This window comes from Rhamphochromis longiceps, linkage group LG17 (assembly GCF_057381845.1).
Source record: "Rhamphochromis longiceps isolate RC_006_pf linkage group LG17, R_longiceps_female_GT1.1, whole genome shotgun sequence".
NCBI classification, from domain to species: Eukaryota; Metazoa; Chordata; class Actinopteri; order Cichliformes; family Cichlidae; genus Rhamphochromis; species Rhamphochromis longiceps.
The window spans coordinates 7,978,371-7,995,086 of NC_140573.1; the positions used below are offsets into that span (position 1 = coordinate 7,978,371).

At 40.6% G+C, this 16,716-nt stretch overlaps 3 protein-coding genes across 5 annotated transcripts in view; 1 reads left to right on the forward strand and 2 right to left on the reverse strand.

Moving 5' to 3' along the window:
• The window catches only part of LOC146649245 (inactive tyrosine-protein kinase transmembrane receptor ROR1-like), a 146,001-nt gene that overhangs the window by 126,040 nt on the left and 3,245 nt on the right, over positions 1-16,716 (forward strand). For all 3 annotated transcript variants that reach the window (XM_085385728.1, XM_085385729.1, XM_085385730.1), the window contains 3 exons: positions 15,037-15,216; positions 15,893-16,120; positions 16,322-16,686. In XM_085385728.1, the coding sequence (XP_085241854.1) occupies positions 15,037-15,216; positions 15,893-16,120; positions 16,322-16,686 (773 nt within the window). The remainder of the gene's footprint in view (positions 1-15,036; positions 15,217-15,892; positions 16,121-16,321; positions 16,687-16,716) is intronic.
• Positions 980-4,106, reverse strand: LOC146649246 (TOG array regulator of axonemal microtubules protein 1-like). Its single transcript, XM_085387498.1, has 4 exons — positions 4,099-4,106; positions 3,938-4,043; positions 3,600-3,838; positions 980-3,504 (listed from the first exon to the last, which is right to left on the reverse strand). The coding sequence occupies exons 1-4, from the start codon at positions 4,104-4,106 to the stop codon at positions 3,027-3,029; spliced, it is 831 nt and encodes a 276-aa protein (XP_085243624.1). The 3' UTR covers positions 980-3,026.
• On the reverse strand, positions 3,896-15,021 carry LOC146649247 (uncharacterized). Its single transcript, XM_085385732.1, has 5 exons — positions 12,232-15,021; positions 11,548-11,624; positions 4,914-5,253; positions 4,447-4,686; positions 3,896-4,282 (listed from the first exon to the last, which is right to left on the reverse strand). Exons 2-5 carry the CDS (start codon positions 11,620-11,622, stop codon positions 4,155-4,157), a joined length of 783 nt encoding a protein of 260 aa, XP_085241858.1. The 5' UTR covers positions 11,623-11,624; positions 12,232-15,021; the 3' UTR covers positions 3,896-4,154.

Consider the following 16,716-nt stretch of genomic DNA (forward strand, 5'->3'; position numbering starts at 1 on the left):
TACAGCAGAGGATTGGGAGAGTGTCATGTGGTCAGATGAAACCAAAGTAGAACTTTTTGGTATAAACTCAACTCGTCGTGTTTGGAGGAAGAAGAATACTGAGTTGCATCCCAAGAACACCATACCTACTGTGAAGCATGGGGGTGGAAACATCATGCTATGGGGCTGTTTTTCTGCCAAGGGGACAGGACGACTGATCCGTGTTAAGGACAGAATGAATGGGGCCATGTATCGTGAGATTTTGAGCCAAAACCTCCTTCCATCAGTGAGAACTTTGAAGATGAAACGAGGCTGGGTCTCCCAACATGACAATGATCCAAAACACACCGCCCGGGCAACAAAGGAGTGGCTCCGTAAGAAGCATTTGAAAGTCCTGGAGTGGCCTAGCCAGTCTCCAGACCTCAACCCCATAGAAAATCTGTGGCGGGAATTGAAAGTCCGTGTTGCTCGGCGACAGCCCCAAAACATCACTGCTCCCGAGAAGATCTGCATGGAGGAATGGGCCAAAATACTGTGTGTGCAAACCTGGTAAAGACCTATAGTAAACGTTTGACCTCTGTTATTGCCAACAAAGGTTATGTTACAAAGTATTGAGTTGTATTTTTGTTATTGACCAAATACTTATTTTCCACCCTGATTTACGAATAAATTCTTTACAAATCCTACCATGTGAATTCATGGATTTTTTTTTTCACATTCTGTCTCTCACAGTTGAAGTGTACCTCTGGTGCAAATTACTGACCTCTGTCATCATTTTAGGTGGGGGAACTTGCACAATCGGTGGCTGACTAAATACTTTTTTGCCCCACTGTATGTGGGGAAAGAGACATATGAGGCGGCGAGGCGGCCGCCGATCGACCAGTGGTGGCTAACGGAGCTCAATCGTGGATAAGGGAAACCGAAGGCAGGAGAAGCAGGCGGCTGTCGGTCAGAGCGTGAGGTGAACTGAATTTCAGGTAAGAAGTTATGAACTGCACTCTATTTGGGTCAGATATAAACCGAGTTTAGGTGTAGTTTATTTTCCTTGTGCTGACAGTTACAATAACTCGTTCTGCGTGCTAGCTAGCACGACAGCTGTGTACACGCTAAGTTACTGATGTTGAACGTTATGACAGCCTCCCCTGTCATTCTCTCGCCTGTTGAAACTTCAATCATGAAACTGATCAATGATCGGCTTTTCTCTTGTTTGTTTATTGCGCTAAACAACAGCAGCACGTTTAAGCTTGATCAGCTGTTGTTAGAATTCATTTGATTTTAATTTCTAGTATCAGCTGATGTTTGCTGGAGCCACAGCTGTAAAAAAAAGGGGCTGGTCCTAACCATGAGATGTCCTTACTGAGTCATCAGAGCTGAACTGGTGATGGAGAAACAGGTTTACCTTTTAGGTGACATGAATGAGTTGAAGGAAAGTTATCAACTGTTTCTGAGAGACAAATAACACCAAGCTCCTTTTTTTGTGTAGCTGACAGCTGGTAACTGTGCAGGGGCGGATCTAGCAAAGCTTTTGCCAGGGGGCCAGGTGGGGCATTAACAGGGAAAGGGGGACACAAAGATATACTTTTCTTTCTTGCTCTCATATAAAATATTTACCTTTTATTAAATAGTTATCTGAATCTTACAACCAAAGTTTGTATACTAATACACAAGATTGGCTGTAGACCATTGTTAATCATTCAGAACACTGTGTAAAAATAACAAAAAACAAAAAGTGAATGCAAAAGTGCATAAATATTTATTTTACGTGTTTGATGTGTGTGGCAGGGCGTGGTCTGCAGTGCCGCTGCAGGGGAGGTGGACCCACGGGCGTAAAGTCTGTGCTCTCTCGGCTGTTTTTTTTTTTGGTGTGTGTTGGGCTGTGAGTTGAAAAGCTACAGCCGGCTGTGTGGGTACACCAACCATGTGTGAAAAGTGGTCCATAACGTAATGCTTCAAAGCGTGTTCATGCAAACATTGTCGGGTCTGCCGTGGTACAATGGGACTTCTGCTCATGAACCTCTGTGCACAGCGTCTGCAAATCGGGGCTGTACGAAGTCACCTCATCTTTACACAAAACTGTAAGCTGTCATCTGTGAGGTGCGAGCGGTGTTTGTTTTTACCATAGTTCATGGTGGAGAATGGCTGCTCTGCTGAGTTTTGCTCTCTGTAGCCGTATGAATGGCAAACCTGTACATTCGATAATTTTTAATCCTACAACTGTTTACAACTTGCATAGTTCCCATTATTTCTGTAAAGTTATTTATTTCATATTCTGTATAGTTTTTCATATTTATATCCTGTTCATAGCCTGTACATAGCTTGTACTCACTACAGCCTGTACATACTTATAGTTATAGAATATTCACAACATACTTCATACCGTGTACATTATAACATTCCATAATAGACCCATTTCTGTAATATACTTACATATCTATATTATTGCTAATATATATTGTAATATATCTATATCACTAAAGCACTTCTGAATGGATGCCAACTGCATTTCGTTGCCCTGTACCTGTGCAATGACAATAAAGTTGAATTCTATTCTATTCTATTCTAAACTACACTGATTAGCATAGACACACTTAAAATTTCTTCTGAAATTTTCACTTTCTAGTATTTATTTAATATTTCTTTATGTTATAAAAATGACTTTGAATCCTGATAAAAATGCAAAATCATGGGTTAAAAACGAAAACAAGAGAACTAAGAATGTATTAATATTTGTTGACAGAAAAACAGAAACTGTATATGTGCCAACCAAAGTGCCATTTTAATTCACATGAAAAAAAAAGGGATTTATTCATTCATTGTCCATTCAGGATCTTAAAAATGTGATAATAATAATGAAATAATACAAATAATGTAATAATAAGAATGATGTAATAATAATTAATGTAAATCTAAATAATATTGTCCTTCAGAGAAATAGTTTGTAGTCCTGAAGATGGAGAAGTTTACTCCTGCAGAGCGACTGGGACTGTCTGTGGTCATGATGGTTGAACCTCCAACCACTTTCCCAGCTTAGCCTCAGAGTGCTGCTGCTACTGTAGCTCTTCTCCTCTGTACTCGTCAGGACTTGCATTGTCACATCTGGGGATCCCAGGCCCTGCTGGAGAGGAGAGCCTAGTCTGAATGCTGACCTGCTGCCTGTAATTATTAGCCTTTTTCAGGCTCTTCTCCACAGGACGCCTGTCTTTTTCAGGGACAATCTTCATCCACAAATTCATAAAGTCCTTGTGAAGGGTCAGTTTCTTGATGATTGTTCGCCCATGGTACCTGTGGAAGATTACAGTTGTCATTAATTGTGTAAACTCACAGAAAATAAAACATTGATGCACTTCAAACCCATTTAAAAGTACCCACCTGGCTTCAGGTGCAGCATCCCCTGCCATTCTAGAGGCAGCAATTAGAAACCTTTCAGTGAAGCTTCCTGCTTTCAGGATGACGGCTGCTCCAACTTTGTCAGCCAGCTGGTGCAGGTGTTGAGCTGTGCTATTCCTCACTGCGACACAGCGATGGCTGAGCAAGGACAATATTAGACACACAACTCAGTGAACATCATCTCTCTTTCATGTCTTCTAATAAAATCACTACAGCTTCTTCTCTCCTCTTACGTCAGTCCTGTGTTAAACAGAGCGCTCAGAATCCGTCCATGGCTGCAATTTTCCACCATGGCATCAAGCGCCAGATTGACCTCCTGATGAAGAAAGTTGTTGTTGGTCTGTGCAAGCTTCAGCAATAGAGCTCGGCCTGTTGTTTCAACTTCTGGGTCCATTGTTTTCTGGAGCTGAATGTAGAGCTCATCGATGGTATGTATGGCCTCACAGGCTACTGCTGAGCGTTGGTTTTTCACCTAAAATGTGAGTGAAAATCATCAGTTGAGGCTGTAGTATGCGCTTGAAGGGAAACTAGCTGCATGAAACACATATAAGAAACATAAAGTGTGCAATACCTCCTCAGTGAGGACCAGACACACTTCATGCAGTTTAGTCTTCAGGATGTCCGAGTGGTGCTTTGCCAGAGACTGAATAGTTTGCAACCCCTGTCTTTTCTTAATCCTGTATTTACACAACACAACATTGAACACGACTTCAGGAACACCACAAATAACACAGCCACATTATGCAGCACTGTTCTGTGCAGTATTTAATGTCTCCTTACTACGCTTCTTACCAGTCGTCTGAAGACAGCAGACTAAAGCTGTGGGACAAGCTCTCTACAGGTGTAGCTAGAGGCGGGAGTTTGACCCTGCCCTCTCTTGGATTATTCTGACTGCACTGACTGTCTGCTTTCTTGTCTGATAATCAACGAGGTTAGTAAAGAGAAAATGTAATTTCTTCTAATTTGAAGCATTGTACATGATGCAGTGATTAATTGTTCATTAAAATCTTTTTAAAAAATCTCTTAATTTAAAGTTTGATTATTCAGCATCTTCTACAGTTACTGAGGAAAACCACTTACCGTCTATAGGGACGACTTTTGCACGGCGCAGCAGCGTCCCAAGCCGAGGTCCTCGTTTTTGCGGTATGGGAACTGTTGGAGGTTTTGGAGTCAAAGGCTTTACTGCAGTAAATGTTTTGGTTGGTACTGTGTGTCCAGGTGAGGTTACAATCCCATCCTGGAAATGCTGCAGTTTTTCCAAAATAGGCCCAAATTTGTCTTTTACTGTCAAGACTCTTATTCCACGAATGACCTTCGTGTCTGTTTAGACAAAAAATAAATAAATAACTACAAATTGACATCTTACTAAAAAAAATAACAATAGACATTTTTCTTCCTGATTTTTTTTTCTACAAAAAAGCATATAAAATGAATGGACAGCAAGAATATGTGTAATTTAGCATTAAAATAGATAATCTACAGTGTCAAATTTTAAAATCTAAACTAACTGATTAACAGCAGGTGTAACCACTAAAGAAAAGCATCACCTTTGAACTGACCTGCTCCTAAATGTTTAGCAGAGAAAACAGGCAATTGTGATGGACAAGCTGCTCGAGGAGGTGGAGGAACTGGAGTGAGCGGTGTCATCTCAACAGGACTGTCAATGAGAGGAATGGCCCTCAGCTCACTTGGTGTGTGTGTGTCTACAGAGCTGAGGCTACACGGACTTCTTTTAGGGTCCTCCTGATTCCAAAAGGGGTCATCCAACCAGGGACTTAAGTTCCTGCTTCTCTGGACTCTCTGTGGAGAGCCTGCGCATTGCTTAGGTAAAGGTGGGAGTCGCACAGCATAATCTCTGGGTCTCTGTGCGATATGCGATGTGTCTGCCTGTTGAAAGAACACATTTCTCTTACTGCTCAGAGCTTTGTGAAAGTCCAGGATCCTGGACTCTGTGGTGAAGCGCTGACAGTTGCTCTGTACGGTGGCCCCTAGAGACAAAGCACGTACAAACTCCAAAACACTTGCAAACTCCAAAACACTTGCAAACTCCAAAACACATGCAAATTCCAAAACACATGCAAACTCCAAAACACGTACAAACTCCAAAACACTTGCAAACTCCAAAACACATGCAAATTCCAAAACACATGCAAACTCCAAAACACGTGCAAACTCCAAAACACTTGCAAACTCCAAAACACATGCAAACTCCAAAACACATGCAAACTCCAAAACACGTACAAACTCCAAAACACTTGCAAAATCCAAAACACATGCAAATTCCAAAACACGTACAAATTCCAAAACACGTACAAATTCCAAAACACATGCAAATTCCAAAACACGTGCAAATTCCAAAACACATGCAAATTCCAAAACACGTACAAATTCCAAAACACATGCAAATTCCAAAACACGTACAAATTCCAAAACACTTGCAAAATCCAAAACACTTGCAAACTCAAAAACACATGCAAATTCCAAAACACAACGGAAGTGCTCCAGGACACTAGGGGCAGTGTTGAGCTCGATTTGCAAAATAAACGGCAAGTTTGTCTGTATGGGACGGTCTAGTCTCCGTCGCGCTTCCCAGGTTGCCTAGCAACCATGATACTAACCGCTGGAAACGTGTCATACAACTTGGTTTGACAGAAATGAGGGAGAACATATTTTGTTCATTTGTTTGTTTGTTTCTACAAGAGCTTTGTGTGATTTGATAAGTATCTGAGGCTGAGACCACAGGACAGTAAAACATGATTTTTGGGCTTCATTTCTGTACTGAACAGTTATTTCAAGATTAATTAGTAAATAAGAATTAGCTGATGTTGTTCATGAGACTAAAGTCATATCACTTTGGTAATGTAAATATAATATGGCCAATATTATAGTTATTATATTAATCATTATTAGCTATTACAGCAGTGAACATGAACTCTGTGTCAAATACTGAGCTTCAGTACAGATTCAAGTTGCAGTTATTTATATGTCTTATCACCTTAAATCTTCACTCAAAGTAGAGCTGGGCGATAGAACGATAACGATATGTATCGCGATATAACTTTTACTCGATAGAGAAATTAAGCTATCGCGATAGACCTCGCCGCTCTTGTCCTCTTAAAAAAAAAAAAAAAAAAAAAGGTCAGCCAATCCAAATTAAGTAGCGCAGAGCCGAACCAATCACAGCCGCAGCGTCACGTCGCGTGACTTGTTACGTACAGCACAAGTGCCAAGCCGCACGTGTGTTTGTTTGGGAAGCAGCCAGCGGGTAATGGAGCCAGCGCGTAATGGAGGAAATGAGTGTGCCGACTAGAAAAATCAACCGAGCGTGACCGAAGAGAAAACAGATGATGGTTCCAATGCCGGAGAGATTGTCGAACGGAAGAGCCATAGAAGTTCCGTAGTGTGAAGGTATTTCGGCTATTTCAAGTCTGACAAAAAACAGAGTAGCGTGCATTGTAAATTGTGCCGAAAGCAAGTCTGGAAATACAATAAACTGGTGCATGCGTCACACTGTGCGCCACGTTATTGTTTCAGTGAAATGAATTTCTACAATACTGTTACTGTTAATTCTACTCTCTGCAGTGTTTAAATGCTTACATATACACACAGTTACTGTCCCTCCACACATACGACTCGGTTCTGCTTCTATGCCCCAGCTTTGTTTACTTTTCCCCACCGAGGCTTCTAGACTTCTGATTGGCCAATATTTCTGCACGGTTAGGAATCTAGCGCCACCTGCTGCTTTGGCATGTTCATAGCAGCGTTTTCCTTCATTTCTGCCTTTATGTGTGGACGGGATTATTTTTTAAAACGAAAAAGGAAAATCTCAGTTTTCAAAAATACCCGTGTACGTGTCTCTGACTGGAAGCGCTAATTCGTCATTCGGCTTTTGTCAGACTAAAGTAACTGTTAAAACTGTTTGAAAAGCTAAGCTATACAACAAGGAGAGATTGAGAATTTCCTTTTAGTTCTCAGTTTATTTGATATTGACAAAAGTTAGTCAGTTTTGTCTGTTCTTCTGTAAAACAAACTAAGATTTATTTTTAGAATTAATATTTTGTTTCTAAGTGGAATTGACAATTTAGTCTGTTTCGTTTGTTCTATTTTGAAACTTGAAACTTTGAAAGCGGCTGCCTTTTGTGTAGTTTGCAATATTTGCCTTTATTTATCTGAAAAAGTCTCATGTTCCTTAAGTACATCTACCCTGTTGAACTTATTATGGGAAATAAATATTTAAATAAAAACAAGCTGCTGATTATTTCACATTTTACTTGTGAGCAACGGCACATTTAAATCTTACAAATATAGTTATTTGGCTTATATCGTGATAGATATCGTTATCGCCTGAAATGAAAAAAACATATCGTGATATGAAAAAATCTCATATCGCCCAGCTCTAACTCAAAGACAAGTATCTTTGACAGTGCATATATAGGTATATCATATATAAGAGACAAATGTTGTTCCTTCACGTTGGCATTACTAAATTTGGCTCATTGCTTACATATATTTATAAAAAGAAAATGTACAAGCTGTGATAACTGTTTCTGATAAAATGAAGAGTAGACTGATATATGAAATATTCCTTTATTGGGTGAGAAAATCAGACCATGTCATAACTGCTTTAAGTCATACAGAATAGATATCAGAGCCTTAAACAGGCTGGCTTCTGCTAAATGGGTCAAACTGGGCAGAAAGTCTACAAACACATAACATCTTTATAGAATATGATGTAACACTATAGATCAACTTACCTCAGAATATATAAAGCATATAAACAATTACAGCAATATGATGCAACAAACACAGCAGTGCTACTGATCCAAAATACTCAAAGCTTCATAGAACTGGAACAAACATTTATTTTTAGGTCCATTCTGCTGCTGATACATACTTTAGGTTTCTGAATATTACACTTGTTGCTGCCTTTCATAGTGTGTAACTTGAAGGCCCTGAGTACTTTCGCCCACACTGAAAACACTGGAATGATAAAATTATTTGAACATTACCTAATAAGACTGATTCAGGACAGACAATTAGTTATTTTAAACCTTTCTAGCAGTCCTTCACAAACAGGGAACAGTCTGTCTATTCTCTCCATCTGTCAGCTGCTGCTGGCTCTTCCTCCTCCTCTTCCTCACACACTGCTGAGTTTGTCCTGGTGGATCATCAGGGGTGCAAAGCCTCACAGATGATGTGCAGCAGTGGGTCCCTCAGTCTGTCCTCACTCTCGACACTTGCAGTTGTCACACATGGAAATCAAATGTGTGATAAGCTGCAGGATTCAAACACAAGTGTGACTTATAAACACATGTTCATACTTTTATTCCACAATCAGAGAGAAAGAAACAGAGAGCGAGTGCAGGACAGACAGGTGAAAGTCTCAGGTGTATACACTGCTACAAAACAGCACAAAAGAAGGAGGATTTAGTGTTTGTGTTATTATGTATGTATGTGTAATGTGTATATATAGACACGTGTGTGTGTGTGTGTGTGTGTGTGTGTGTGTGTGTGTGTGTGTGTGATTTACATTGCTGTGCTTGAGAGCCACCATCTACCGGAACCAAATTCCCTGTATGTGTCTGCACATATACTTGGCCAATAAACACGATTCTGATTCTGATTCTGATTACGAAACAAGAAGAGTTCCCAGATGGTGCAGTGGACACATGTGTGACTCCTGTGATTAAAGCATCTTTCTTTCAGCTTAACAAGTGAACCGTCAGCTCGTTCAAACACACGTTAAAGTCCGTTTGGCTCGACACCACCGAACAGAGGCAGCAATATAACATAGCTAACATTAACAGTGCAGTGAATCTTCCTTGTGCTGTGATATTCAGGACTGCAAACCGAGCAGCATCACTGACTTTCAGCTTGTTGTGTTTGTGGATATATGACTGACTTTAATTATCCACAAAATCATCACAATCTCTGTAAGATTAAGGTCGACTATATATATATTTTTTTTAAGTAAAGGCTTTAAAACCAAGTTAATTCTGAAAGTACAGACATGACTAATGTCACATAACTTTCCCGACATGTGGCCAACAATAATGGTTTAATGTTCTTCATTAAAAAAATATTTGCGCATAAATAAGTGACATAATATTCAGTACTTACTTCTGAAAGTTTACTCTTCCTCCGCTCCGCTTCCACCGTTTTTTTTCGGCAAAATTATCCACACCACCACCGCACTATGAAGTCTGGGATATGTTGGGCCATGAAGGCTACACCGACCCATCCTTAAAATTCAGGGAAATTATGGACGCATTTGAGGGCCGCATTTCGAGCAGCCTTTGAATTGGGAAAGCCTTCTCTTGTCGCTGTGACGTAATCGGCCTTAAAATGCGGCCTTTAAGGCTTGTCACTACCCGATCCGTACCGGAAACCCGATCGGTACCCCGCATGCGCAAATCTTACGTCACTTCCTCTCTTTGCGACATTCAATATATTTGAATGATGCGGTTAGCGCCCAGTTAGCTCCTAGCATTTCTCAACAGCTCTGCCTTCTTTTCGACTGCCCGGGACATTTAAACAATGGATAATCCGTATACAAAGAAATTCATGCTTTTCTCCTCAACAGAGAGCGTCCCCCGATTGAGCAACAGCGCCGTAAAATAAGAAGAATGGCGCCTAATTACAGAGTTAATAATGCAGACTTTGTAATATCTCACGTGTAGATTCATCAGCCAGATGAAGTGTTTACTGACAATTGACAGTGATAGCGCACATCATCATCACTATTCCAACAATCCTCTCCTCACAGACAAGCATAAACACACTCGACTATCGCTAAATCAGATTTAACACACGTTTGTAATGACGATAAATCAGTTTATAATAGGGTTTATTCGCTCGGTCAGCAGGTGGCGGTATCCTCGTACACTGGGGAGTAAACTGCCATTAAACGAACAGAAGAAGAAGAAAACATCTGCACATGCGCGGTACGGATCGGGTAGACCCGATTTGTACGGTCAGACTTTACACATGCGCAGTAAGGATCGGAGAGTCCTGATCCGTAACTTTCTTTTTATTTTTCGTTTTTGTCTACATTGTACTGAAATGCTTCATTATTGCAAACATTTTAAGATATACTTGTTATTCTTAACATCTTAACAGATACTCTGACCCATAACTATCGTAAAACGCTACGACCGGAAGTAGAAACCTTTCGCGCATGCGGGGTACCGATCGGGTTTCCGGTACGGATCGGGTAGTGACAAGGCTGCAAACCCCAAATCCGGTCATTGGTACTTCCTGGCTTGTGTAGTTACTAGGTAACAAAAGCTCAACACTGCCCCTAGCGTCCTGGAGCACTTCCGTTGTGTTTTGGAATTTGCATGTGTTTTGGAATTTGCATGTGTTTTTGAATTTGTACGTGTTTTGGAATTTGCATGTGTTTTTGAGTTTGCAAGTGTTTTGGAATTTGTACGTGTTTTGGAATTTGTACGTGTTTTGGAATTTGTACGTGTTTTTGAGTTTGCAAGTGTTTTGGATTTTGCAAGTGTTTTGGAATTTGTACGTGTTTTGGAATTTGTACGTGTTTTGGAATTTGTACGTGTTTTGGAATTTGCAAGTGTTTTGCATTTTGCAAGTGTTTTGCATTTTGCAAGTGTTTTGCATTTTGCAAGTGTTTTGGAGTTTGCAAGTGTTTTGGAGTTTGCAAGTGTTTTGGAGTTTGTACGTGTTTTGGAATTTGTACGTGTTTTGGAATTTGTACGTGTTTTGGAATTTGCATGTGTTTTTTTAGTTTGCAAGTGTTTTGGATTTTGCAAGTGTTTTGCATTTTGCAAGTGTTTTGGAGTTTGTACGTGTTTTGGAATTTGCATGTGTTTTGGAGTTTGGAAGTGTTTTGGAATTTGCATGTGTTTTTTAGTTTGCAAGTGTTTTGGATTTTGCAAGTGTTTTGGAATTTGTACGTGTTTTGGAATTTGCATGTGTTTTTTAGTTTGCAAGTGTTTTGGAGTTTGTACGTGTTTTGGAATTTGCAAGTGTTTTGGATTTTGCAAGTGTTTTGGAGTTTGTACGTGCTTTGTCTCTAGGGGCCACCGTAGAGGGCTCTGTCTACAGTGACTTACACAAAAATTACACTGTGCAAAGCAGCAAAATATAACACATCTCTCCGAAACGTTTACATTTGAACAGCAGAGAAGTCAAGAATGAGTATGTTTAGTTACTTACATCTCCACCTGTGCGTTTTCTCTGAATCAAATCTCGAAAGCGATGGAAAAAGTTACCTGATGTCTTTTCAGGCATGACTGAGATAAAAAGTGAACAAATTGTTTAGAAACAGAAAGTTTGTGAGTGACAAGTTCTAACTCAGCTGCTCAGTAAATCAGTTATGATGATGTCATGAACTCACAGAGCATTCTGTGCATTTTTTGAAAATATTCATATATATACACTATTTTGTGTTTTTACAAAAATATCAGACATGTCTAAATCAAAGGCAGCTTATGATCTCTAATTATGATCTTTAATCAACAAATTTAAATAGACGTCCTAATCACAGCTTCTAAAACTAGACAACACTATACTGATATAAAACGGCAAAAAGGAGATAAAAGCACTGTCATAAACAGAGAAATAAGTACAGTAAATAAATAAATACAGTTTTAAAAAAATACAGAAAAAAACATGTGTGTCATTTGCTACAACAACAACAACGACAACAAAATAGCAGTTTGGACAAAGCTGTTTCTTCAAGCTTTGCCTGCATTTAGGGGCTGCAAACCTCTGTCCCAAAGGAAGAAGCTGAAATCCTCCAATAAGGGGTGGGAGTCATTTAAAGTAGAGTAACTCATCCTCTACAACTGCCTAGTATTCAAGGACTCTATGTTAAGATGCTCTAACATGGTACAGTACCTTCAGAAACGCCCCAAATTTCTTATATACTGAAAATTAAATCTCTTCTCAGGAACCTTTTCTCGATTCAGTAGAAGTAGATCTAGTTTTCCATTGCTATGCTTCTGTCCATCCTAATACCACTGGAGCTTTTTTCTTTTTTGTAATGTATATCATGGTCTCCCAGTAAAACACACAGCTCACATCAGCATGAGTATCATGTTGCCTTCAAGGCTGCACACCCTGTCATGTCGTGTAAGCGCATCTTTTTTTCCACATAATTGTGGTGGTTGAGGGCGGAGGGTTGGGGGTTTATCTAGACAGCATGTATTGCTGGGCACACTTGAGCTGATGCTCAAGGTAAGGCGTATAGTATTACAGCGAAGAGCCGCGGAGAGAATTGCAGATGTCACAGATGCGTCAGAATCCATTAATATCCTTGCTTTATTTTGTTTCTGAGGGTTTTTTGGGAGGGGGACTGGAATAAATGTTTCACTGACCTAAAAAGGGAGTCTCTCCTTGCTGTTTACATGAAGACCTTGTGTCTGCAAAGAGTTACGTTTACAGGAGAGTGACAGCCATGCAGTCATGGAATTATACAGTTGATTTTAAATGGTCTTTGTTGCCAACTTGGTTCTGAAATATAGCAGACTGCATAACCATCAGCTGAAAGATTACCAAAGCCCCGCCCTCATGCGTCCATTCAGCCTTGTAGCTAAATTTTACAGATCTACAAGAAAATTTTAATAAAAGGGAGCGGCTGTGTGATTTCTGTCTTTTAAAAACTTTTTTTATATGGGCTAAATATTCCGACTTTTAGACGTTTTACTAAGTCAAATGTCTTTCTTTCCTGTTTTCATTATCTGCAGCTTTGTCTTGGATTAAGCTGCTACCTAACAGGCTTTGCTTGCAGGGGGTCACCCAAGGGTTACTGCCTATGACAGTCCATTTAGACACACACATAGAAATCTGTGGTGGTGTGAGGAGGATCTGAGGGTTTGGGTGTGGGGAGGAAAGACAGCGGGGAAAAAAACCCATAACTAAAAACATCTGTGTCTCACATCATGCACAACACACACACTCACCACCCCCCTCAGAGCTCGTACAGACGGTGTGCATGTGTGAGTGTGTGAGTGCATGTGTCCTCACAGAGGAATTTCATTATTCATCTCAAAGTTCCTGGAATCTGGAAATCTCTGCCAACCTTTCTGCACCTTTTATCTCTTCCCAAGCATAGATACGAGTGGCAGTTTGGCACCATCGACTTTATATAAAAAATATTCAGTCCCCAACATCCCCACCGTCATCTGTTGGTGCTGTTCTAATGAGATGGTCGGTATGATTATCAACCGTGGTCATGCTCTGGTTGCAAAGAAGACTAATCTTAATGATCAAAATAAAAAAAGAAGACACACACAGAAACCTGACATCACAGATTTGCCTGAAGAAAAAATCAGGGGAAAGATACACATTGTAATAAGACGTTATGTTAAAAAAAAAAAATTCATACTGAGAAATTAAAATACCGTCACAGATTTTGGATAAGAGTCTCAAAAAAAGTTATGGCATCATACCTGGGACTTATCGCACTGAAGATGGATGAAAATGTGTTTTTCCCCCATAATCAGGCTTTAATATCTGTGAAGTGTTCAGCTGATTTGCTCCATTTTAAAGTCTATTACGTGCTTTGCACATGTGAAGCTGTAAACAAAATGTGGGTCCCATCTCCTCTACTGGCCTCCCAAGCTGCTGCTGGAGATCGGACATCCAAATTGGATTAACTTGAGCTGAGATTTGAAAGTCTGTGCTCACACTTTCAGAAGTGTAGCTCACAGACTTTGCCCCCTAAAAAATTAAAAAATAATCACTCATAAAATATAAAAAATAAATTCTTATAAACTTTCCTTTGAAGAAGGCCATTTTCCCTGGATTTCGGGGTTTTTTTTTTTGAGAGATGGTAAGGTGGGGGGCATCTGATGAACAGTCCTCATGAATTCTTAAACAAGTGATCTGCTTTCCCCTCAACTATTTTACACAGAAATCTGACACTAAATATACTTATTAAGGTGACTAATTTCTAACAGATGGCATTTACACAGTGTATCTGCTGTGGTGTTTGTGGGAAACTGCTGAACCGCATTTTCTCCATTTGAATCATTCGTTTTCTTTATCTTAATGAGGAAATGGATTTAATTGACTGCAATTTACTTTAAATGAATTCCAAAACGTGCCTGACCCTGTCCTAACCCCACAGCCCAGCTCATTCCTGTTGGATTTAGATGTGCTGTAACCCAGCATTCCAGTCAGAGCACTCCTCAGTGAGTTCCAAAAGATGAAAAAGCAAAGTCATCCCTCACAGGGAGCGCTACATTGTTTTCTGCTATTGTTGCAGCTGATTCTAGGGTTTACTGGCAAGAGAATTAATTGCCTCATCTTCCCAAATTTTGCTTAACCTGTCAGCCAGATGACATTTTTAAGCTGCGACATGTTGCCAGATTTCGCAATTTTCCCACATCGCTTTCCAGAGGCGTGAAAGGGGCGATTTGGGGGCTGATGTAATGGGCTGAGTCTGATTGCGTGAATTATCAGCTCTGAGCTATAGTTTTATTTTTCTTCTACAATTCAAACACGGATTTGGTGTTATATTAGGCAGTTCGCCTACATCAGATTGAAAGCAGCGACATCATGTTTTCTTTTCCCTACAAGGACAGCAGTGATGAAAGGCTGCTGACCCGACAAAGAAAGTAATGATTTCATTTTTGTTGAATGTGTTTTCAACCTGTTGATGTCACCTTACCATTTTTTTCCTCCTCCTTCTTTCTGTAGAGCAAGGCCAAGGAGCTTCCCTTATCAGCCGTCCATTTCATGGAGGAGCTCGGAGAATGTACTCTAGGGAAGATCTACAAAGGTCATCTGTATCTGCCGGGCATGGACCAGGCCCAGCTTGTGGCCATAAAGACCCTCAAAGACATTTCCAATGCCCAGCAGTGGGCTGACTTCCAGCAAGTAAGAAATGTTTCTAAATTAACCGTTTTTACAACACACATAAAAAAATATATATATATATACAATAATGAAGCCGCATCAGTCGTCTTTGTGTAGAGTTGGAAAATGAAATGTACCACTAAAATATCCTATTGCTAAAAACTACATGTGGCTGCTTTCTTAGAGGAAAGGCGTCTAGGCCCACAAGATTTCAAGCACGGCTTGTTGTATGTCTATAGAAGGTAGACGCAGTGAAAGATTGGAGACGGCTGAACTGCTCAACTGTAGATGAGTTCTCTGGAAATAGCTCCCAAAATAAACTGTAACTTGGTGGAAGGTTGTCCAGATAAATTTAGATGTGACGGCGGATTGAGGCAGTCGGCATGTGTAAGACGTAATCCTCACTTTCCGTTTACAGAAAGTGAGGCAGACCTGAACTGTGCCCACATTTTAAAGTGGTACTGCCATCGACTCAATTTCAAAAGTGATCAATGAGCCGTTGTGAAACCAGCTTGGGTGATCTTCTTATAATCACCTGTCAAAGCCACACAGTTTCAGACTCAGTTTCTCCATTAAACTCCCACATCTTTTGTAAATATCCACTTTTCCAGTAAATGTTGAAATCAACCTGCCAGCCACCTTTTTTTGTTTGTTTGTTTCTTTGAAATTCACCGTTATTTATCCAACTTCATCAAAGGAGGCCGCAGTGCTGACCGAGCTTCAGCACCCCAACTTGGTGTGCCTGGTGGGTGTGGTTACCCAGGAGCAGCCGGTCTGCATGCTGTTTGAGTTTCTGCCCCAAGGTGACCTCCACGAGTTCCTCATCATGCGTTCGCCACACTCAGACGTCGGCTGTAGCAGCGATGAGGACGGCACGGTGAAATCCAGCCTGGATCATGGAGATTTTCTGCATATGGCCATACAGGTAGGATCTAAAAACATCCTCGTAGTTGGCTACAAGCGTAGTGGAAGAAGTACTGTTGTGCCTTCCATTTAAACATGAACCATTTACATGAAATGTTGATGATGATCTTAATCGCTCATGTAGAAACTTTGAATTAAAATCAGTGTTTTAATGTCTACCTTTCACTGCTCCTTGAAACGTCTTCTAAATATTGTGAACCAGGTGGCTGCTGGGATGGAGTACTTGGCCAGCCACTTCTGCGTTCACAAGGACCTCGCAGCTCGGAACATTTTGGTAGGCGAGCAGCTCCACGTCAAGATTTCTGACCTGGGTCTCTCCAGAGAGATCTACTCCTCAGACTACTACTGCCTCCAGCCTAAAATTGTGCTGCCCATCCGCTGGATGCCCCCTGAGGCCGTCGCTTCGGGAAAGTTCACCACAGACTCGGACATCTGGTCGTTTGGAGTTGTGCTGTGGGAGGTCTTCAGCTACGGGCTACAGCCCTACTATGGTTTCTCGAACCAGGAAGTGATGGAGATGGTGAGAAAGAGGCAGCTGCTGCCCTGCCCCGAAGACTGCCCACCAAGGTATGTTGCAATTACCGGTGCAATATGAGA

Coding starts and splice junctions, on each gene's coding strand:
- LOC146649246 (XM_085387498.1), bottom strand. Junction 3,839..3,937: donor GTCTGGTCCTCACTGAGGAG/GTATTGCACACT, acceptor CTCACATTTTAG/GTGAAAAACCAACGCTCAGC. Junction 3,505..3,599: donor CTGTTTAACACAGGACTGAC/GTAAGAGGAGAG, acceptor GTCCTTGCTCAG/CCATCGCTGTGTCGCAGTGA.
- LOC146649247 (XM_085385732.1), bottom strand. CDS start 11,622: ATGCCTGAAAAGACATCAGGTAACTTTTTCCATCGCTTTCGAGATTTG. Junction 4,687..4,913: donor AGGAGCAGGTCAGTTCAAAG/GTGATGCTTTTC, acceptor TTGTCTAAACAG/ACACGAAGGTCATTCGTGGA. Junction 4,283..4,446: donor AAAAGTCGTCCCTATAGACG/GTAAGTGGTTTT, acceptor GTTGATTATCAG/ACAAGAAAGCAGACAGTCAG.